At 39.4% G+C, this 23,073-nt stretch overlaps 3 protein-coding genes across 4 annotated transcripts in view; 1 reads left to right on the forward strand and 2 right to left on the reverse strand.

Annotated features, from left to right (window-relative positions):
• tulp4b (TUB like protein 4b) overlaps window positions 1-2,257 on the reverse strand; it is a 23,015-nt gene extending 20,758 nt beyond the window's left edge. For both annotated transcript variants that reach the window (XM_088355270.1, XM_088355269.1), the window contains exons 1-2: window positions 2,184-2,257; window positions 1,514-1,724 (exon numbers count right to left, since the gene is read on the reverse strand). In XM_088355270.1, coding sequence (XP_088211396.1) covers window positions 1,514-1,531 — 18 coding nt within the window. In that variant the 5' untranslated portion in view covers window positions 1,532-1,724; window positions 2,184-2,257. The remainder of the gene's footprint in view (window positions 1-1,513; window positions 1,725-2,183) is intronic.
• Window positions 2,258-4,053: 1,796 nt separating this feature from the next.
• Window positions 4,054-7,639, reverse strand: myct1b (myc target 1b). Its single transcript, XM_088354746.1, has 2 exons — window positions 7,400-7,639; window positions 4,054-4,813 (listed from the first exon to the last, which is right to left on the reverse strand). The coding sequence occupies exons 1-2, from the start codon at window positions 7,539-7,541 to the stop codon at window positions 4,335-4,337; spliced, it is 621 nt and encodes a 206-aa protein (XP_088210872.1). The 5' UTR covers window positions 7,542-7,639; the 3' UTR covers window positions 4,054-4,334.
• Window positions 7,640-19,262: 11,623 nt separating this feature from the next.
• syne1b (spectrin repeat containing, nuclear envelope 1b) overlaps window positions 19,263-23,073 on the forward strand; it is an 81,770-nt gene continuing 77,959 nt past the window's right edge. Inside the window, exons 1-2 of the mRNA XM_088354806.1 lie at window positions 19,263-19,338; window positions 21,431-21,492. Coding sequence (XP_088210932.1) covers window positions 19,263-19,338; window positions 21,431-21,492 — 138 coding nt within the window. The remainder of the gene's footprint in view (window positions 19,339-21,430; window positions 21,493-23,073) is intronic.

Raw genomic sequence — 23,073 nt, forward strand, 5'->3', positions numbered from 1 at the left:
CAGCCGTATTTACAAAGACACGTCTGGGGTCGCTTAGAAATTTCGATTCTTTGCCGAAAGCAAAGTTTGTAGGACAACATTTCTTCTAAACTAAAAACCATTAGTTTTAACCTTCTCAATGTCTCGACTGTACTTCCTTATTATTGTGCAACTCATTTGATTAATAAAACAAAAAGTGTTACTTTTAATCGAAAACACACTATTGTCTGGGTGAAACTAATTTTTTGGACGTTAGTGTATAAAACAAAATATTGAAATCAGGGATCAGTTTATGAGTATATTTAGTTCTGTGTCTCCAGTAGCGAATGGTAGGCAGCATGTCAGGGGGTGGGCGTGGCTTATACAGGAGCAACAAACAAAATCAATTGGGCAAACGTGAGCACAGATTTTAAGTAAAAGTGTGCTGAATTTTTGGTCTTTTTATTTATTTTGTTCTTTCTTGCAATATACCATGTCTGGAGAAAAAAACATGTCTTGGGCAGGATCTGGAAACAAAGAAGTAAATTTTCGAGTGGTCTGAAGCCAAAATAAATATGGATATGGAGTCTCTCGTTTGCAAGCTCTCAAGATTGCACAAGTCAGCCAACCGTTGCGGGTTTTGATTGGCTCCCTGTCACTATTTGAAGCCAGTCCTGTCTGTCCCCTGTTGTCAGTCCGTCTACGAACCTCTGTTTATACAAGGCAAGCCTTTTTCGACCCTGACTCCCGCCTGTCCTGTTTTTGCTCCCGTTTGTCTCCGGCTACGACCTGTTTCTATCCCGACCACGTCTGCTCTCCCGTCCCGGCTTACGACCCATCTTAGATCCCGACTACGTCTACGCTCTCATCCTGGCTTACGACTCGTTTCCGACTTCGACTACGCTTTGCTCTCCCAGTCCCGGCTACCGACCAGTTTTTCGCCCCCGACACCGCCATCGCTCGCAACGGAAGATCCACTTCCGTGTTCGGATCACAGTCCGAGTCCGAGAGCGACTTGCTTCCCGCGTTCAGCGAATACCGGATCATGGGCACAGCCTTTCCTCTTTCTTTCAATAAAACTTGTTGTAAACGTTACGCAATTGGGTCGTGTTTCCGTTCTGGTCCTGACACTTTTCATCCGTATCACTGGTGGTATGGTGGTTAGATGTTGGTGCTCTCACCGCAGTGATCCGGGTTTGATTCCTGTTGTATACAACGTCTGGCAATTTTGGTCAGCTAAGTTTGTCGATGAATCAATCATTGCACAAATACTGTGGTACAGTATACATACTCAGTCTCATCTTATATTGTATCCACCATAATTTTGGGTATATAAGGTGCATTGGCTTATAAGGCGCACCTTCAAATTTCTGGCCAATTCAGGATTTTTAGGTTCACTTTACAGTCCAAAAACATGGTGATATTAACATTCCATGTTTAGATTTTCCTGACAACTCAACTAAATATTCAAATCATCGGGTCAATTCTGATTTTGGACACATTTTGCCCACAATACCACGGAGTGACGTGCAAAACGCGTGAGAATAAAAATTACCTCATAGCTCCTGGACATGTTGAGTCAAATAGCCTCCGTGGAAGGCGTCCATGTTTCCATTCAGATGAAAAGCCCTCAAGGTGGATGCTGGCTATCTGCTGCTTTTTTTCCCCTCTCCGCTCTTTACTTACGTCAATCAGAGAGAAACCGTGATGGGTTTCCTGATCTTTCAATTCAGAGTTTGACGCCACCAGCCCATTATGTCTTGCTCCTGTTACAATAGATGAGTATTTAGATACAAGAAATAGGAAGAGTATTTATTTTCATCCGGTAAACTGGGGGATGTGCAATGTCACTGTTGCGCAATAATTTTTATTCCGCAGCATCAACCTTGAGTCAGTTTTTTTCCCTTCCTTTATAAAAAAGCGTTCCTATGCAACAGCAGCTCCGCATTGATAGAATTGGCCTCCGTCTCCATGGGTACGAACACAGCCCTAACATGCCGTTGTGACATCATCATTCATACACCAAATTACCCACACATGCAGATATGTCTTCATCTCGAGTACGATCATATTAGAGACATCCTGAGCATGCATGTGGCGAGTGAATGAGAGAGAATAAACAGCAGGCATGTTCTATCGCCGGAATAGATAAAATAACGTGTATTTTGAGTTTTGAATTATGAAAATGTGTAATCTAAGGACATGCACAATGCAGTCGCACGTACCAGGAAGGCAGACGATAACGACCCAAGAGCGATCGGGCAGCAGCGAGCGTGGTGGTTGCCTTGCAGTACGCTCCACTCCCTCGTTTGCGCACATTTTATAGGGAGGGGAAGGGGGAGGAACGTCGTGGGGGGATTACCATCAGTCAGTTAAAGCCATTAACATCGCCGAATTTCAAGTCAAACCGTAAAATATCACAAATTGCGTTATGTGCTGTTTAGATTGTTTTCTTTAGGGTGGTTAGATCCAAATTGGTCAGATTTGTTGTAGGACTTTGGTTCACAGTAAAGTAAAACATTTTTTTTGTTCAACTGGCAACCTTGGGGGTAGCACAGCTGCGCAGTGGTTAGTGCGTGTGCAGCACAGTTCTGAGGTCATGAGGTCGAACCTCCTGTGTGGAATGGTCCAAAACTTTGTGTGTGTTTTTTGCTACTTTTTCCCTTTTCTATTTTCTTTGTTTTTGTATGTGTTTGTCTTGCTGTTGGTCACCCCTCTCGAGGGATATAACCAGGGTAGAGAGATAGATAGATATAGAATATTAGTGTCCAATCTGTTCAAAAAGCAAGTGTGGCTATTCATTTTTTTAAATTATCATTTTTTTTTTAAATCTCGCTTCCAAAATAATTTAAATTTTAGCTGTGAAAGTGAAAAGTTTCCGTATTAAAAGGGTAAACAAATAACAAGAAACAATGTTTTAAGTGATCAAAACACATTTTATACACATGTCAAACATGCTGTGCGGGAAAGAAGTAAAGAATATTTTTTATTTTGTTAGCCTCTGTAAGCCCAAAAATATTCAGCTACCTTGCTAATGCATAGCATAGGAGCTAATCACTTAGCCATGCTAGCACTATGCGATTTTGAGTGTACAGTAGTTAAAATATAAATAATAAAGCCAAAGCTGGATTTGTGAAATCTTCAAAGATGACTTTTGACATTATGTAGATGTATCTCCTAAAACCGAGATGAATGCAAATCCTGTTAATAAAAAACAGTCCTGGTCTTTTGTAGCCAATGTAGTGCCGTGGAAGTTTTCGGATTAAACAACGAGACAAAATATATTCACAGGATTTTAAAATATGGTAGGATATTCCTACGATCAGGAATTGACACAAACATTTGGCCCGAAATTACCTTAAAGCCCTAGTGTGTAATATTTGACCACTAGATGGTACTGTTGTCTTATGCGAACAAAATTTGCCACAGCAAGCAACAACAGGGTGGACAAACATGGCTGTGACTAAGGAAGGGATTCCACTTAGGTAAAAGCAATACAAATTTCTTGGTCGATTATTTGTTTTTGTTTTTTTACTAAAAAGTATTTTTGTACAACTAGGAGGCACTAAATATTACACACTGTCCCCTTTAAAAATCTACATGGAAAAGAAGAGCTCAAAGACTACTTGTAATTTTACTTAAAGTTTTAAACAACTTGGTATTTTTTAAGGTCCCATTTATTGGTACTATGGTGAGTCATGTATCAATTTAACTAAAATACACAATTAAAACTCTACAGATTGGTATTCTAACTTTACTGTTCAGAATTAAGATCAGGCCTGAAAAAATCTAGCCCGACCTAACGCAGGCCTGTGGGTATTAAAGCCTAACTCAGCCCGAAGCAAACACGTAATTTATGACAACAGATTAAAGCCTGTCATTTTTAACGAAATCTAAGTTAAACAAGACTGTATAAAAAAAATACATGTTTTAGAATTCTGTGTATGCAGAGGTTGTTTTCCATCATCAACGAATCATTCTTATGGGTTGAAAATTGGACCACTAGAGGAAGGAGAGAGGCAGAGAGACAAAGAAGAACAATAACGAGTGAATAATTAAAAACAAAAAAAATCACAGCAAAAGAAGCCCAGCCCCACCTGAATGTGATGATTGACAATTTAGGCCCGACCCGACCAGTTTACCTCTGCTACTGTTATGGTTTCAACCACTCAGGGCATCAGGCATTAGCGTTAAACTATCATGGGCTGTTGCTAATACAGTTATAAAAATGCATCATCCATTCAGTCAGTCGGGTCACATTTATGTCAAAAACCTACTGTATTACGTAACAAATCTTCCAATTGACTTCACATGGTCTCGAGAGTAACGACCCCCCTCTACAATAGCATCTCAAGTCTAGTCAACCGTGGCTGGCTTCAAGTGCATGATTCTTGGAAAGCGTGGATGATGCTGTTGTAGGCAGGCGGCGGCGTCTGAGTTGGCAGGAACCCTTTGAGTCCGTTTCCACCCAGCCAGAAGGAGTTCCGCTTTTCTGGAACCAGGGCCGCCGAATCAGTGGAGTCCTCGGGAACCTGGGTGTCCTCCCCCATCTCCAGACATCCCTTCTTGGGCAGAGGTCGAAACGTGGACGTATCAGGCCCGGGTTTGCTCCCCAGCGGTCCTACCGGCTCCAGCGAGGGCTGGCGATAGACGCTGAGAAAAGTGCTACGGTAGAGGCCTAGTTGGCCTTCGGGCGGGATTTGAGAGCGTGAGGATTTGCTGAGTTTCTTGCGGGAACGTCGAGTGATGCGGGCGGTGGCTCTGCGGCGGGAGGCCCAAGTCATTAGGATGTAGACCAGGGCTCCCAGAAGCAGGCCTACCAGCACCGATAGACAAAAAGCCAAAATCATGTCTCCTGCAAGAAAGTTAAGACAGTCTTTGAATTGGAATCATAGAATGATTTCCTGACAAATATTGTGTTTGTAGAGTGCTGTCCGAAATTGGAAACTTTGTTGCTCTCTTCCTCCATCTCTTGGCTTAAAGTCATGATTCTAGCCTCAGTCACCATATTCATGCGTATGTGAATTTCTTAGATATGTTCGGATAAACTCTTCTTTAGTAATCTTTTTGGGGATTTTGGCGTTTGGACTGTATTTAAAATTGTATTTTCCTATACTTTTTACCATTGAATGCTACACTTATAAAAACTGTAATGCAGAGCATAAAGTCACACTCCTAACCCTTACTCCCTTCCCTCCTACCTACCATTGGACATTGTTAACACATACCTAATAGAGAAAATATTTTATTTTTAACTTTTTAAGGATAAACAATGCACCCACTCTGTTTTAGTATTAAAATCTCGTAGTCAAGATTGTATAATTTCTTTATTTAGAACTTAGTCACGATTTCAGTCATTTATAACTTCATCAATTATTTAGTCGTAATTGTATAACGTCATTTATTCAGTTGTGATTGTACAACTTTTCCATGAATTCAGTTGTGCTTTATTTTGTAGCTATAAATGGCCATGAGTGTTATCATCCGTACTTGCAATCACCGATTTAGAAAAAGGTTTACTAAACAAGTATTTTCGGTTTAGTGAGTATCTCAATCATTTCAATTTCATTTCGGCAAGGCACAACCCATTTGATAGTATAAGAGCGTAGTAAGCCCTTTTCGTTGGCGCATTTGTGATGAAAATGAAATGAAATGATCTGCATTTACATAGCGCTTTTCAAGTCAATGACTTCCCAAAGCACTCTACAATGTGCTCCACATTTCCCAATAGCGGCCTTGTATTGCAGCCATGTAAGACGCCAACCTGCTTATTGGGGGTATTAGGGGTTCAGTGTCTTACCCAAGGACACTTTGACATGTAACACGGACGAGCCAGGATTCGAACTGGGATCCCTTGATCTACCTCCTGAGCTACTGCCGCCCCAATTTTGTCTGCAACTTATCTATGCCTACAATATTCTGTTAAAAAAAAAGAAAAAAAAAACTTTCAAGGAACAGCCTTTATTTTATTTTGATAACCTACCTTCTCCCACCCGTAATCAAACAAACTCTCGAAAGCAAAATCAACCTATTTTGTTTTTCACTGTGAGCAGTAGTTGGAGTCGAGAGGTGACAATGATAATATTGCCAGGGACTCAGCCAATCACGGTTCATATGCTTTCTGAAGCAAAACCATGATTGGTCATTATCTGAAGCCAGAGTGCCAATCTCTCAAAATGGCCGCTCCCAGGCAAAAGCTTTTTAACTCATACAGTATCCCAAAACTATATTGTGTCTATTATTTAGGGCCCATTCAACATAACATTGTTAGTGAACATTTAGGGTTGACTTGCACTTTAATACAGTTTTTGTATTTGAATGTATTTTAGAAGAAATGTTGCTTGATTTGAGAGAAATTTAGTCTAGTGGTATTAGCTAACCAGCAGATTTTGAATAAAAGGCACTAATAACTATTCATGGTTCTCCAAAGTAATATTTGAAGGCATTTTTATTTTTGTAAACCTGTGCTAAAACATCTACTGCCAAGCTTTCCTTTGTTTCACATCGACTATTTTAAAATCTTACATTTTTCCAGCCCACATAGCCCGCCAACATTCGTCTTAGAAAATCGTGACTCTGGCGCTATAGTTAGCATCTTACATAAAACATTACATCACCTCCACGATGATGTGGGCCTAAAATAGATTTATAGCTTCACTATGGTTTAGTAATGTGTGTTTTTTTCTGAAAGGGAAAAAAATGTGTGATCAAAAGTTGTATGTCTATTTATTCTGTATAGTTATTTTCATTTGAAAGTATAGGCTGTTACAAAAAATATGCATGTCACTAGAGTGTTGTCTTGAGACCGAGAGGTCACAGGTTCAATTCCCGGCTCCTCCAAGTTAAATGTCGAGGTGTCCTTGGCCAAGACACTGAATCCCCAATGTGCGAGATAAGCATGTAAGCGCCGCGCATGGCTGTCGCCACTATCAGTGTGTGAGTGTGTGTGTGAATGGGTAAGAGTGAAACACATTGTGGGACGTCTTCAGTGACTTGAATAGCGCTGTATGCAGACAATTTACCATTTACTAGTGTGGAATGCAGGTGTTATATTTTAGTTTGTGATGTCAAAGTATTATTTTGAGATAAAAACTTGCAAATTATATCATCAAAAATAGCAGAACTTGACTTTAAGTAGTAACAGGTACAAATACCAACTTACAATACACATGACACTGAAATCTGTCTAACTTTGCAAAATATTTTATTCGATAACTTGTTCTGCAGCTTTTTTTAAAATGGCAACAAATGGCAGCTGATACAGGTATCAGTTATTGATACAAGTACCAATATATGGAGATTAGGGCCAGTTTGTCTCGGGTTAAAAATCTTGACCTCACAACAAAGTCACTGAGGTCAACAATGCATCCTGTTGTCTGTCCCGTGTACATTATTTTTAAATACCGCATTAAAAACAACCGACAATTAGACGCAAGCTTACCTGTATTAAAGGATTTGAGTATTTGTAAAAAAGGATGCGTTTCATTCTGTGCCATTTCTCCCAGCGTTGTCCCTATACCTTCCAGACAAGCTTCTGCTTCTTGAACTTGGTCCAGTTGGTGTGGAGGAAACTTTGCGGTCATGCTTCCTTCCCCTCTTTAAAATTAGCATAGCTTATCTAACAAACCACGTAGCCTTTGTTTTCCTTTGGCATAACTTCCTCCGTACTGGATCATTGCACATCTTGAGAAAAAAATGGCCTCCCCTCAGCCCCTTTTTGTTGCATTTGATGCTTTTCAAGATAATTTCCATTAAAATGTGTCGTAAATAAAAAAGGGTTCCTAAATTGGAGTGCCTCTGGAGCCTCTGTTGGCTATCAAGCGCTCAGGTCTGTGGGGATTTCCTTCTATTGTTGCTGTTTTTCACTTGATTCCTGTTCCAAAACGCCAAAGCTGCAGTGTTGGTAGAAGGCTACATTGTGTGCTGTTTGCTTATAACATTAGACATATAACGAATAAAGAATGATGTATTTAGTATATTGAATATTGATGAGAATTTCTCTATATTGTGACATCATAGCAAAGTGGTATCATGGCTAAATTGTAATCAACTATTTAGTGTGACTCCCCAACGAGGCGCAGATGGGAGAACCCAATCCGACCAGTTGCAGTCCTTCCTCGTCAAGGCAGCAGAGTCAAGTGAAGTCAAGTCATGTTTATTTGTAAACCCCTAACCACAAAGAGTCTCAAAGGGCTGCACAGACCACAGATTATTGCAAACCACAGACTATGTTACACCATCCCCTGATCTAAAACCTACACGAGGGCAAGGAAAAACTCAAAAACTTCAAAATGAGGAAAATGAAGAAACCTTGAGAATGGACTGCACATGAGGTAATCCCAGCAGAGGATAAAAACAGCTTGGACTAACCATTCAGCACGTAATTGTTGACCAGTATGGTTAGTTGACGCCAGTCCAGGTTATATCAAGTTTGCCTAAGATAAATTGTATACTTATACTAATTCCTTGATCATTTCCAGCGCCTGCCTGACAGATGCGCCTCCTCATATGTCACTCCTTACAGATTTCTTGGTCACTGCTCTTCTGAGGTACAAACTGTAGCTCAAACAGTCGCCAATATAATTATAATTATAATATAATTGTTTGACGATTTCATTCTCCACCATCTTCCGTTCTGAGTTTGTGCAGTAGTGGCTCTTCCAAAATACATAACAGAACTATTACGCCAGTCCCATTTCAATTCTCTCATTTCGATCCCCAGAAAGAACTATCTCCTAGAGCACACTTTAGACTGACCTGTAGAACCCAAGGAATTGGGAAGATTGCGATTGTTGCTCGAAGAACGTAACCAACGCATGAGAGATCGTTTATGCTTCGATCGTGGCAAACCTGGGCATTTCATCCGTGCTTGCCCGACGTGCCCAAAAGGGGTGGCTCACCACTAGGGACGGTTCTGGTGAGCCAGACTTTAGTCTCCCAGCCCACTTCTAAACATAACTGTCTCTTCCCGGGGACCATTTCCTTGGAACAGCAACACATAGATTTGGGCGCCCTCATTGACTTTGGGGCAGATGAGAGTTTAATATCCCTGGCTCGCATGGCTGGTATCCCTCTCATCCCAATTGACGTCCCTTAGCTCTTCAGGCTATAGATGGGCATTCTATCGGCACAATATCACACATCACTGCACCTGTCACTCTCACGTTTTCGGGTAATCACTCCGAGAACATTAGTTTTTTGCATTCTCCCACATCCTCTTTAATTTTAGGTCTCCTTATTTTGAGTGTCCAATAAAGTTTAAACTTGTGTGTCTTTAACCCTGTATGCAAGACCCAGCATTTTAAAATTACATTTTATATTTTCCCCAAAAAGGTAGAAATGTTTTTTGGTGTTGACTTTTTTCACATTAAAATAGTCGCCGAGCTTTCAATATTTGCAAAACTGGATGAGCAACAACTGTCATGATGAATGATTAGGAACACCTGTGCCCGCTCGTTTGGCACCAGCCACTGCGGGCTACCTGATTGGTTCCCTGTCCTTTTTAAGCCCAGTCCTTTCGCTAGCCTGTTTTTGATCCTGACCACATTTTTGCTCTCCTGTCCGGCTATCAACCTGTTTTTTTCCCCTCCTTAGCACCGCCATCTCCCGCTCCGGAAGATCCACTTCCGTATTCGGATCTTGATCGGATTGTGTGAGCGGCTTGCTTCCAGCGTCCAGCGAGCAGCTAATCGCGGGCGCTGCCTTTTCTCTTTCCATCAATAAACTTGTGGTTAACACTACGCATTTGGGTCCTGATTCTGTTCTAGTCGTGACACAATCATCAGGCTTTGCAGATTTCCACCAGTTTTATAAACTCTTACAAAAGTTTTGTTTCATTTTCTAGCATATGTTGAGGGATTTGTGTGCTCCAGAAGTTGATATTTTTTTTGTAGCTCTTTTGATATTTGAAAAAAAATAAAAATGATAGTGTTTGACTGGGGGGCAGCATGGTGGGGCAGTGGTTAGTGCGTGTGCGGCACAGTTCTAAGGTCTTGGGAACCTCCTGTGTGGTTTCAAATCCAGCTACCGGACTTACTGTGTGGAGTTTGTATATTCTCCCCGTGCTTGCGCGGGTTTCCTCCGGGCACTCCGGTTTCCTGCCATATTCCAAAGACATGCAATTCAGGTGGATTGGCCGGTCCAAATTGTCCCTAGGTGTGAATGAGAGAGCGAGTTGTCTGTCCCTGTGTGCCCTGCGATTGGCTGGCAACCATTTCAGGGTGTCCCCTGCCCACTGCCTGATGATTGCTGGGATGGGCTCCAGCGCCCCCGCGACCCTACTGAGGATAAGCGGTGCAGCTAATGAGATGAGATGAGATGAGATGAGTGTTTGACTGTGTTTTCTTTTTAAAAGTGCATTTATTTTGTAGCAAACCTGTTGTATCACGGGATGAAAAGTATTTTCTTCCACTTTTAAAAAGGCCTAACTATGTTCAATTATATATCAATAAAGTAGACAATCGTCTTTTTTTCAATGTGTTACAGTAGCAAACGTTAGTTTTTTGGAAGATGTTTAAAAAGGTTTTCTTAACAAAAACTTCATGCACGTAAACATGGCAATAAAATACCGAACAATGCAAGAACGTGGAACTACGGCCCGGCGTTGCCATGGTAACCAGGCAACAGACTCACTTCCGGTGTACAAATACGAGGGAGCTGAACTACGTAAGAGAAAACAAAACTTTCACGTTTTTATACAATACTTTGCGTGTTTTGTCATTCTCAACTGGATGGAACTTTTTTTTTCAATCGTCAAACGTCGACACATGACTTCTTGATGTTGTCGTTTATGCGCGTAAACTTAAACGTTATCACTCTAGAAGCTTTTTTGGGGTGCGTGTGCTAGATGTTTAATAATAGCAGTTTAAGCTAGTTTTTCATTATCAGTAAACTTTAAGAGTGGGTGTAATTATCTTTTTTTCTTTATCAAACTATTAAAACTAAAAGTATGATATTAAAACTAAAAGTATGATACAGTTTGTGCACCTGCTTGTCTAAAAATGCCCTACACTTAATTGAAAGTATATAAAAAACAGCTACTAATTATGGGCTATACAAGTGTTATTTGACATGCTCTAATTCAATATACTGTACAAACCCCTACATGGGAATCTAAAAAAAAAAATCTTAAAAAAAAAAAATATGTTTTGTGTTTTGTTATAGATAAATACAATAATAACAGTTATAATAAAACAGTAATCCATCGCTAGAACGGGTTCATCGTCGTCTTGCTGCTTCGCATATTTTCTCCATGCATTGTGATTGGCTAAACAGTTCCTAGGCCAGTAAGTATTGGTAATAATAAGAATGTTTACAGTTTGAGTGTACAGTACTTTTATTTGTTGAACGAATGCTCAGGCTGGGCAGCAGGGCGGTGCTGGGTGCTTAGCGCGTGTGCGGCACAGTTCTGAGGTCATAAGATCGAACCTCCTGTGTGGAGTTTGCACGTTCTCCCCGTGCTTGCGTGGGTTTCCTCCAGGCACTCCGGTTTCTTCCCACATTCCAATAACATGCATGTCAGGTTAATTGGCCGGTCCAAATTGTCCCTAGTTGTGAATGAGCAAATGAGTTGTCTGTCTCTGTGTGCCCTGCGATTGGCTGGCAACCAGTTCAGGGTGTCCCCTGCCTACTGCCCAAAGACAGCTGAGATGGGCTCCAGCACCCCTGCGATCCTACTGAGGATAAGCGGTGCAGATAATGGATGCATGGATGGATGCTCAGGCTTGTTAAAAGGGTTGGTTCTTTGGTTTCAACGTATAATAGTGTATTTCATAGTTTGATAATTTTTTCATCCCAGACTTCACCTTTAACATGTTCTTTTAAGAATGTAGTCCCCGCGATAAACAATGGTGCACGGTATTACAGTTACTAATAAAAGGTGTTTACATACTTGACAACCTCAGGTAATTGCTCTCCTTATTAATGATTGCAATTCCTCTTGTAAAGAAATAAGAAAAGCCTTACAAACACAACGCGGCACCTGTTTACTCACAGCAAGACGGACTATGTCTAATACTGTGACAATATCAGTGAGCCATAATGATGTTGTCATATTTTAAGAGTAACTGAGACAATCGGGATAGCAGCTGAAATGGGCAAGACGAGGGTGGTCTAACAAAAATGAGTTGAAAAAAAAAATCCCTGTAAAAAAAAATGTTAAACGGCATACACAGTTTGAAGTGATCAACAAACCCCTATAAAATACAGGGATAGCTATCTATCTATCTACCTTGGTCATATCCCTCAAGAGGGGTGACCGACAGCAAGACACACACATACAAATACAAATAAAATAAAAGGGAAATAAATAGCAAAAAAAACGCACAAAAATTTTTGGACCATGGGCAACCCAATTGCCCAAACAGTTTTTGCAAGACACGGATAACTAAGAACTAATATTTAATAGTGTACAGGCTAACTGTTTTATTTCTTTGTCTTACAGTTAAAATGTTTATCATTTAAATAAAAAAGAGCACCGTAATACCAAACATTTGTCTACTACAGGTAGTGAACGGAAGAATGACAGCCATTGGACGTTGGATCATGACGTAACCGGAGCATCACTTTCACACTCAGACGCTCACACATCCACTGACAATTTAACACATAAGAGTCACACACCCCTCAAAGACATCTTTATGGCCTGTCCGAGGCGTACTGTCACAGGATGTGCGGACCTCGCAAACGTGATGCAAAAACTGCAGGGTGAGTGTCTATCCTATTTGACTTTCTGCATCTGTGTGCTTTTGAATGCATGAGTTTTGCTGTGCTACTGGTGCTGCAAAGGAGTGGGCTGCTGATTCAGTGTCTGGGCTGCAGGCCAGTCTCAAGTCACTCAAACACACAATGAAAACACACATCTGCAGTCAAACACAAAATGGTGTAAAGGTGACACCAGAGTAGACAGGTAGCAAATGAACGAGAAAAGAAAAGCTCACACTCAAAGTGTGCGAAAGTTGTATTGATGCATACGTATGGAAGTGGTAACTTCACCACAATGCGGAACTTCTCTCCTGTCATTTTATGTGAAAAATGGCTCAGTCGTTCGAAAAGGTGAACACAGCCTATTCAACAGTACTGTATTACGGACCGGCGGACTTTTCTCTAAATGATAGTTATGCACGGTAACTGTTTTCCTACCGATACTATAACGGATGAAATCCTGCTCTTGGAAAACACTACCGATAATCAATGGCTTTTTTGAAGGGAAGCTGTGTAGGATTTTAACAATATGCTGTATTGTGTAGTGCTACAATACAATACACATGGATGAATACAAACCACGGGGTCTCAAAATGACCAAATTAGATACATTTTCTTCTCGTTCTGCTCAACGTTTTACAAAGATTTTGGTTTTGGGGTCTACCTTTAGCAGCAAGATGGCAGACAATCATGTAAACTCCCTCTTGGTTATCTTATTTTTGTCTTTAAAGTCTTTATTACATGTCTAATCTTGTTGCATACAATGTTACACAACATTGTTATCAATGACAATCGAGAACATTTAACTGAATTAAATTCAGTTTAATTATGTAAAACAAAGACACCTGTCTTGACCTTTGAATATATTTTTTTAAACTCACAGTTTGTGTATTTTTGCTTTTATTCAAATCAATATTGTTCTTTAAATGAATGAAGTTTTTTTTTTACCACGGACATTAAATAATACACAATGTCCTTTTATTACTACATTTCGAAACACATTCAGAATTGCTTGTAGGTGTGTCTTTATTTTTGTTTAAAATTTTAATAACAATAATCAGCTTTGGGAAACATTTTTAACTGCTTAACAGCCTTCACGATGTAACCAGTCACTGAAAGACGTCATGCAACATATCATTTGAAAGCTTAATACCTTGGAATTCAAGATATTTCAAGATATACTCATTACAGTAACATCACGATCAGTCTGAAACAAGATACTTGAAAACTATAAAGCCTGTTTAACGTACCCAAAACTGCTCCCATATTCCACTCATGAAACAATTACACACAAACATTAACTCATATCCAGAACCGTCCAGTGAAACAAAAAAAAATATGTGCAGTACTCCAAAACACATGACAATGCAGACAGATTAAAAAAAATCAGCCTAAAAGCATTCCTGCATTGTTTGACGATTTTTGTTCTAATTAGTTGTTTTTTCTCCATAATTCCCTTTGTAAAATGGACAGACAGATTATATCCAATATGGCCTTAGCCTCTGATGTTTTAATTGCCAATTGCAAGCTTTTTTTCATGGTCCATAGCTTGTGACAACCTATGAGGTACTGTATTGTAAAACAACATTACATTACCTACTTCGGCTTAAAATATCTTTAGACATTAGGAATTGATTGACACATTGGTTAGACAATTAAATTCCCAACATACATTTATGCCATTTTCCTTGGGTGTATTCAAATCAGATCCCCATTTTTTTCTTTTGAAAGCTACATACATAATATACTGTAATTTACAAATCACAATTTCATTAAGACCTGTAAAATTTAGCACTATCTGTCCTGCAGGCCGCTGACATATCGTTGCTCGGCTGCAAATGGCCCCTGAGCAATAGTTTGCCGTCCTTATATTAGTACTCTGTTATTACATTTATTTATAATGTATTGGACTGTATAATACAATAGATTTTGTCTTGGCATGATAAATGGAGGTGAGGTTTCTACAGGAAACAAGTCAAAGCAAATGCAGGGGTAGCACTTTGGCACTGAAACCACAAAAGTTTCTCAACTAGCACATGACAAAAAACATAAAGAAAGAAATGAGTCTTGAATTCATTTACAAGTGAACTGGTCCCAATCTGAACAACTGAATTCAAGACAAGCCTCATGCTGACCTCACTTAAAACAAGAATGTAAATACGGCACAATTACATTATTTGATGGGGGAAATAGGATCGTTGGATGAATAATTATTTTATGAATCCAAATCAAATTAGGTTTCATAAGGAACAGTGGAGACACTTTTCACTTAGCCTCTTTTTATTGTTTTGGGGATCCAAATACCTTCCATAGTTAAAAAAAGAAGCAACAGCATTAAAAGAGTAATGCATATTTTTTTAATAAAGGTAGTATAATTGATAAAAGAAACAAAGGGAAACCCAACAAAACAGTAAAATACCATAACGTGTCATTCAAGGTTTAATTAATTTTTGCAGTCGATAAAAAGTACCACTAGATAGCAGTGTTGCTCTGCTAAGATGTCATCTCTGCCTGGTTTGACAAGACCGCGTCACATGAATAATATTATTTAAATTTAACAAAATAATTTACTTCTCTGTTTTAGGAAATTAAAATTCAGTAAGAAAAATGTATTTAAAAAAAAATAAGAATATCCTATGAACATTTTCCAAACCATCTGCGTGACGTCATCATCCTAATGTGTCATTAACATGTGCTGGGCTGTCCGCTTTATCTCCTACCTGACCTCTTTGTTAATTCCATGTCAGAACCAAAATGGAGGCACTTGTGCATGAAAAGAACTAATGGATCAGAAGCAGATGAGTGAGTGAGTTGTCGAGCGAGAGAGATGTCTCATCTTTACGGTGATCATTTTAAGTGGTCCATTACTCGCGCTTTAGCGTTTTGCTCTCTTCCAATTGCCACTCTGATGTTGATATTGTCCTTTGGGTTAGTTAATTCGATGTGCTTGTGCTGTTCGCTTAACGCCGAGGGTCTATTTGATATGTCTGCGAAGAGTTTGCTTGGATAACTCGTTCTAAGTTTGAACCGGTGTTCTGCTCTAACGTCAAGACGTCCTACAAAAGGCGGACCTGACTTTATAATCAAGTGAAACCAGCCCAAAAGAATTATTGCAAATAGGACTTTTACTGATGATACAAATCTAGGGTTGGCACGCATACATACACAGTGATTACCGTAGTCAACAAACACCATAGAAAGCTACTACAGAAAAACATGCTCGGATTAAAACCTTTGTCCGAAAACATTAGTGAAAGTGTCAAATACGACTAAATAAAAAAGCAAATTTTAGGTACTCAGCGAATTGCGTTCAGCCTGTGCGCGTGACTACGCATGCATTTGGCATCGGTAGGAAGGAATGTCAGAACACCTCGTCAGAAATTGGCACATTTTTTACACACATTATACATCATTAGGCTTGCTTGAAAAGCATCCATCCATCCATTATCTGCACTGCTTATCCTCACTTGGGTCGCGGGGGTGCTGGAGTCCATCCCAGCTATCTTCGGGCAGTGGGCAGGGGACACCCTGAACCGGTTGCCACCCAGTCGCAGGTCACACAGAGACAGACAATTCGCTCGCTCATTCACACCTAGGGACAATTTGAATCGGCCAAATAACCCGACATGCATGTTTTTGGAATGTGGGAGGAAACCGGAGTGCCCGGACTCGGAGGAAACCCACGCAAGCACGAGGGAGAACATGCAAACTCCACACAGGAGGTTCGATCTCATGACCTCAGAACTGTGCCGCACCTGCACTAACCACTGCGCCGCCGTGCTGTCCGCTTGAAAAGCAATGTTTTGATAAATTGGATTTTTGAGAGTGCCATAGTTGCTTTGATTTTGTATACTTTTTTAAACTAAAATTTTAGCTCCTGTACATATTTGCATGTGATAGTTGACAGCCAATCAGTGAAGCATTGTCACCAACAGCAGGCACAATAATGCATAGTGTGATTGAAGGTTCCATCAAATCCCAATCATATTGAAAAGGGAATGTGTTTTATTTATCGCGTCTTAGTGGTAATAAACATAATTCATGAATAAAACAATATTGATTTAAATAATAGCCCAAAATGCAAGAACTATCAAACAAATGTGCATTTTTTTAATACTTGTCAGTGGAGGATTTTTCATTTATATTACATAAAATGAGCCTCACTTAGAGGGAGCTGACATTATTGTCAGGTACTCTTACTGCTACGGTAACCCCAAAAAACAAAAACGTTGCGAAAGGTTGGGCGAAAAAATTAGGGGGGAAATGGTGCAGCTTAGTCACATTGAGTCTCTATAGTTTATTTTCCTCTTTGGTTGCACTACACAATACAGTGATGCAGTGGTCAAATAATTCACATCGTCCTTTAAAAAAAAAAGAAAAAAATACATCTTGGTGGCCTTGGAGTAGGGCGCCTGCCCCGAAACTGGAAGGTCGCCGATTCGAGCCTCGGCTGAGTCATATCTAACACTTATAACATCGGTACCCATTGCCCATCTGCTTGGCACTTGGTTGCAATTGGGGTTTTGGTGACCTCATGCCTCCCTACGACTGGCGTTGCGACACCTCTTTGAAGGTAGAAGATAACAGAACAGAATTGAATAGTACAGAATAGAATAGAATTCAATTGAAATTAATAGAATAGGATTGTCTTAATTGCAATTGTTAGCAACGTAGTGTACATTGTTTACAACGAGATTAGACATGGCACTTCGGGATGAACATGTAATAAAAGACTTAAAAGAGAAAAAAATGCTCCAACGTTTCCCTCTATTATAACAATTTTTCAACATGTTTCTCAGATTTTTACCATTTTTGAAAGATTGCACCATTTTCTTAAACATTTTGGTCATATAAAAAGATGTATTTATAATAACACAATTCTTAGTGTTATGATAAAATATTTTTTGGAACATTGTGAACAGTTCTATTAAGTTACAACTTTTACCAGTATATTTGTATTTGTTATTATTAACTTTCAACAGTTTTTTTTCTTCAGTTTGATACAATTCTCATAACACCTGGACTTCCTTTACTTTACTTCTTGCAATAGTTTAATTCAGATTTGTGGCTTTGCATCTTATGTTTTAACTTTAGTGTCAAAACATTAAAACTCCTCAAAATGTGTTCTCCAAATTAAACCTTGGGATTCGGGACTGTTTCTAATGTTTTACTCTAAGAGGTTTTTGTGGGTAATTTAAATCCAGAGCACTAATAATAGAATCAGAAGCTCTGATCTATTTATAGCGTAAAAGCTTTTAGCTCACCGGTGGTCTTTAAAGAATAAAGGAAAAATTCTCCCCCGCTTCCCTCTCTATCGCGTATGGGGTCTTAAGTTGAGAAAGAAGAAGAAGACTATGAGCTACATTGGGATTCTCGCATCAGTCAGATGGGTGGGGGTGTCTCACTTACTGTCACAATAGCAGAGTGGGAGCAGATGGTGGACTAGCCACCACATCAATTAATTATTCTTCTCTTAACCTTGTTCTCAATTCAGTTCCATAAAGGTAGTGTAAAAATGAAAAAATAAAAACATTGCAGACTTTTTGACATGATAAAAATATATTAAAGAATATGTAAACGCAGGTATCAAAAACAAAAAAAGTAAGGTGTTAAAATAAAATACAATCAGAATGATAATTTATACAATTTAAAATTAATGTGGAATTATATAGAAAAATTAAATCAATCTGACAATATCTGCATCATAAAATTAATAAATATATTTTTTTTCTTCATGCTTCTTTTAGTATCGTCTAACAGGCGGGAATAAATTAGTAGGCGGGCCTGATACGGCCTGGTGGCCCTAGGTTTAAGGTATCAGTACCTACAAAAGTCTCACACATCGGCCATTGATACTATGGTCTCATTCATTATTTGTCATTTAAAAAAAAAGAATTTAGGTATTTAATTCAAATAATGAGAGGAGGGGGAGAAATTTTCTGTACCTAAGTATTAGTTTTGTTATATCAATGACTTTTCAGCAATTGAGTATTGGTATTGTTGTCCACCAAAAAATGGTATCATTTACTCTTGATAAGAATGATTATAATTTTATATGTATTCTTAGTTTCACTTTATTTTTTTATTTTTTTGTCCTCCTTAGTTCAACACCGGAAGAAAAAAAACTCAATGAACAAATTTCTCATCGTTTAGTTTGTTCCCCCAAAGTCGCATTAATTTGTTTTGGCAGTGTGAATAATCAGTCATGGAGGATTAGCTAAGCGAGCCTCTGAGTGAACCAAATCACGTGACATCATCGCCATCCTCATCACCTCCAGCCTCCTTCCTCCTGCCTGCCGATTGGACAAGCCGGCGATGTGTAGCCAGCTCTTCACGGCACCGTGTTGGTGACGCGGCACCGCAGCGGGGGCTGTTTGCATCCACATCCATGGCTCCTCTGGATGGGAATGCCACAGCCACGGGGAAGGATGGGATCATAAATCAACCGTTTGAGAGTGCTTGATTGTGTTTGAGAGAGGAGGGAGGCTCATATTCATCCTAGCCAGCTCTTTTCCGTGCCGCTTCCTGCTTTTGGCAGGGAGGGGTGGGGGTGCAGGGGAACCCACTGTGGATGTTACTTCTTTCACTCATGGGTCTGTCGAATGGCTCACTTCAAGGACGTTGCTGCTGGGAAGACCTCTATAAATCTGGTCACGGGATTCTTTCAGTATTTGCGAGGTGAGCCCACAGTGTCTCCTCTTTACGAGGTTGTGATTAGATGTGAGTGTGTTCTCATTGGTTGATGGACGCGCAGCGCATCTGTTGACGCTCCGGCGGGCACCCCATGCATGTTGTAGACGTTGTATCGCTGGAAAATCAGAAGGATTGGAGTTAAAAAAAAATGAAAAACACTGCTGCATAATGCTCAAGGGGCCTTTTGGTTGCATTAATAGAACCACAAAGGAGGTTGGCTCTAATCTCCTGATGTGACCTCCTTTTGAGACAAGCATGTTGGCGCTGCTGCAGGCTCACTGCTGCAATTCTCCTTGACGGCTAATTAACCTTATGCTATATAAGGATGGATGGATGGATGGTTGTACGGATGGGGAAGGGGCGTCAAAGGGGTATGTTCATTACTGCTGTAGTCAAAAGTGAGCTATAAAGCTGCGTCATGCTATCCTCAATGATGAAAAATGCACGCTTACTGTACATTTTAATCAGGATGGCAGTTCACGCAATTTCGCTTTCGGACACACCAGTTCAGAAGTGGTCATGGTTGCTTCATAGTTTGGACATTGAATCTCACCTCCAGCCTTCATATTTGGAGTTTGCATGTTTTCCTCATGCTCAATCAAACTTTATTTTTATTGTACTTCTTTAAGCATAAAAAAGGTTGTACTGTTTGTCCTTTTTAAGGATGTTCCATGCCACTTTTTTTCCAACTCATACCAATACACTACCTATTATTTGGAAGTCATCGTCGATATTACCAAATACCATTTGTAGATGGGTCTCTAAACTACTTTTTGTCATTGGCCATAATACTTAATTGTACAATACCACATTTGTTTATGTACAAAGTTCTTTCTTTCTACCTAAAAACAACTCAAAGTTTGGGTGCACATTATACATTAGGTTTTCCACAAAACATTAGATACGTGGGAATTCACCCAGATGAGAGCCCCGAATGTTAATCACTAGACCACCAGTGATATAGATGACATGTGAAAAGGTGTTCAATTTAATTTCGTTATCAGACTATTTTTATTCTTGGTACCAGAGATGAACATAGAAAACATAAAGTTGTACTGAGAGATCAAAATAACTTAAACAAGCACAACGAGGAAAACAATTCTTTTGTGTGTCTAAGGATATTTCAAATTATAAAAATATATTGTAAATTCGGTGTTGGTAATTCGCTTATAGTTGTGGTTGTGATTAAATGATTTTAATCATGGCTGCACATATTCAACTATGTTTGTCACTTACGATGATTAAATTCAGCTGAGTAAAAAAGTATTTTTTTTCTTTTATTGATTTTCAATTAAAAAGTAATAGGGGTGAGCTTTATACACCAGATCATTCTGTCAGGAAGCAGACCGGGAAGCAGGAAGTCGGAACTCATATGCGTAGACGATCTGTCACTTTAATTAGGAAAGAAAAGTTGTCCAACACACAAACGGACCAAAAACAAAACAAAGCAGGTTCAAAGGCAGGCAAAATTACAATCTAGGCATTACTCAGGTCAAACAGGCATGAACAGGTTTTCCACAAGGTTAAGCAATGATCTGGCCGCGGGCAGTCCCAAAAGGAGCGTTTAAGTACTCCAAAAGCAATCAGTCCAATGCGTCTCAGCCGGTGTCGAGGGGCGCGGCCAGCTGGGCGCTATGACAACCGTGCAGGACATGACACACGCTATACACCAAAAATATGGTGCATATTTGATTTCCTGTATAGGCCCATGTGATTGTAAAACGCTACAAATGTGTATGCTCTCTCCCTCTCTCTCCCTCTCTATCTCTCTCTGTGTCTCTCTGTCTCTGTCTCTCTCTCTCACTCCCTCTGTCTTTTCCTCTGTCTCTCTCTCTCTGTCTCTCTTCTAATTGTTTGCGTGATGAGTGATAATGTTATTACATTTGACAGCAGCTTTGCTGTTTGAATATTGATAAGCCATATTTATGTTTACATACTTTGAGCTTTGTTAAAATAATAAAGAACTAGCTTGAGTTGTCTCTTGTTTGATATTTTGGAGACTAAGTACCAAGTTTAAAAATACAGCAGATTAAATGAAATTGTGTTTTCTGACATTGTTTGGTGTTTTTGGTCGCAGATGAGCAGGAAGCTGTGCAAAAGAGGACTTTCACCAAATGGATCAACTCTCACTTGGCTAAAGTAAGAAAATGACTCACTTTGCTCGTCATTGATTCTTACACCTCCCACTCATTTGCGACAGACCAAGAGAGACTATTTTTGTGCTCTTAAATAACCGACATATTGATTTTTGTCATTTTTGATATTATCTTGGCCTGGATGTTTTTCGTACCAATAATTTCAGTAATTTAAATGTTTTTCACTGTGTACCCGAGTAAGATCACCCTGCTTCCTAAAAGGCTCAGAACTCCGCAGTGAAACATTTTGCCGCTTGCACGAGATCCCTTTACTGTAACTGGCGCTAATAATGGTGCCATTATGTACAAACGACTCTGCGTAATGGCATCACTTTATAATGTTTGTGGCGGGTGGAAATGCACCCCCTTTTAAATAAAGGTCAAATGACTGGCGGTCTCATTTGTTTATTTAAATATTTTCTCCCAAACTTGGAAGAGCATCCTCAGGGATGCAGATGGAGAACAACAGGGCCAGGACGTTTCCCTGCGGGTTGTCGATTCGCTTCAAAAAATAGAACATATTGTATGTGCAGGCTGCGCCACTTCAAGGATGAATTGGTTAGTTTTGGGCTTTTGAGAGTCTCGTTGGAAATTAGACAGTGTCTGTGTTTGTTTATTAATCACACTGAAACTATGCTGCACAATCAAAAGCTAATTGGCAACAGCTTTAGGTCTTCTACAAAAAAAGTAGCAAGGAATTGCACACTTTTGCATTAAAAGTTAAGGGGGCGGGGCTATAAAGTTAAAAGCGTTATCAGGCAACCATTTCCTTGGGTGGTGAAGTTTTCCACATTTTGCTTTGTATCTATTTCCTCTCACTTTTGATGACTTAGCACCTCTGTTCAGTTCCCTGCAGTTTTTTCCACTGTGACGCCTTTTCCGTCGTCGTTCGATGTTTTTATTTTTCCAGGACTAGAGAGAGACAGTAGCAGGCTGACAGACTTTTTAGCTTCATACAGTCATTTTCATTGTTTAGATAATGTATTCCAATTGTTCACATAACTGCAATATTTTACTCCTAAAGCAAATATATAATAATCAGGGTTCATATGGGTGCTTGAAATATTTGAAAATGGTTGAATTTTAGTGATGTCCTTTCAAGATCAGGAAAATGCTTAAATTTGGGTGAAGTGCTTGAAAATGCATCTTGGCAGTCTGATATTATAGACCACATAATAAATGAAAAAAAAACAAAAAAAAAACAATGTGCATAAAAATGACGCCGACATGCCTGCTTTTGGTGGCTTGTCATTATGGCGTTTTCAAGGGGAGCATCCCAAGAGAACAGCTCTATTTTGTATCATCAATAATAACAATGCAATATTATGCACCAAATTATTTACTATTGTGTAATATCATATGGCTTGCAAAGGATCCCTGAAAAACTAATGAAATTGAAATTAAAAATCTACAAAAAAAAAATGTAAAATACAAAACAATTTTTGTTTTTTACACCATGAACAGAGTTAAAGTCGAAGACAAAATCCATGAATATTCAAGACTATAAAACAAAAACTAAAAATATGCTATAACAAAGGATGAAATGCAAAAAAATAAATAACAAATTGCAATTCTATTGTTACCA

This window comes from Urocampus carinirostris, chromosome 15 (assembly GCF_059441175.1).
Source record: "Urocampus carinirostris isolate Australia breed hairy pipefish chromosome 15, RoL_Ucar_1.0, whole genome shotgun sequence".
NCBI classification, from domain to species: domain Eukaryota; kingdom Metazoa; phylum Chordata; class Actinopteri; order Syngnathiformes; family Syngnathidae; genus Urocampus; species Urocampus carinirostris.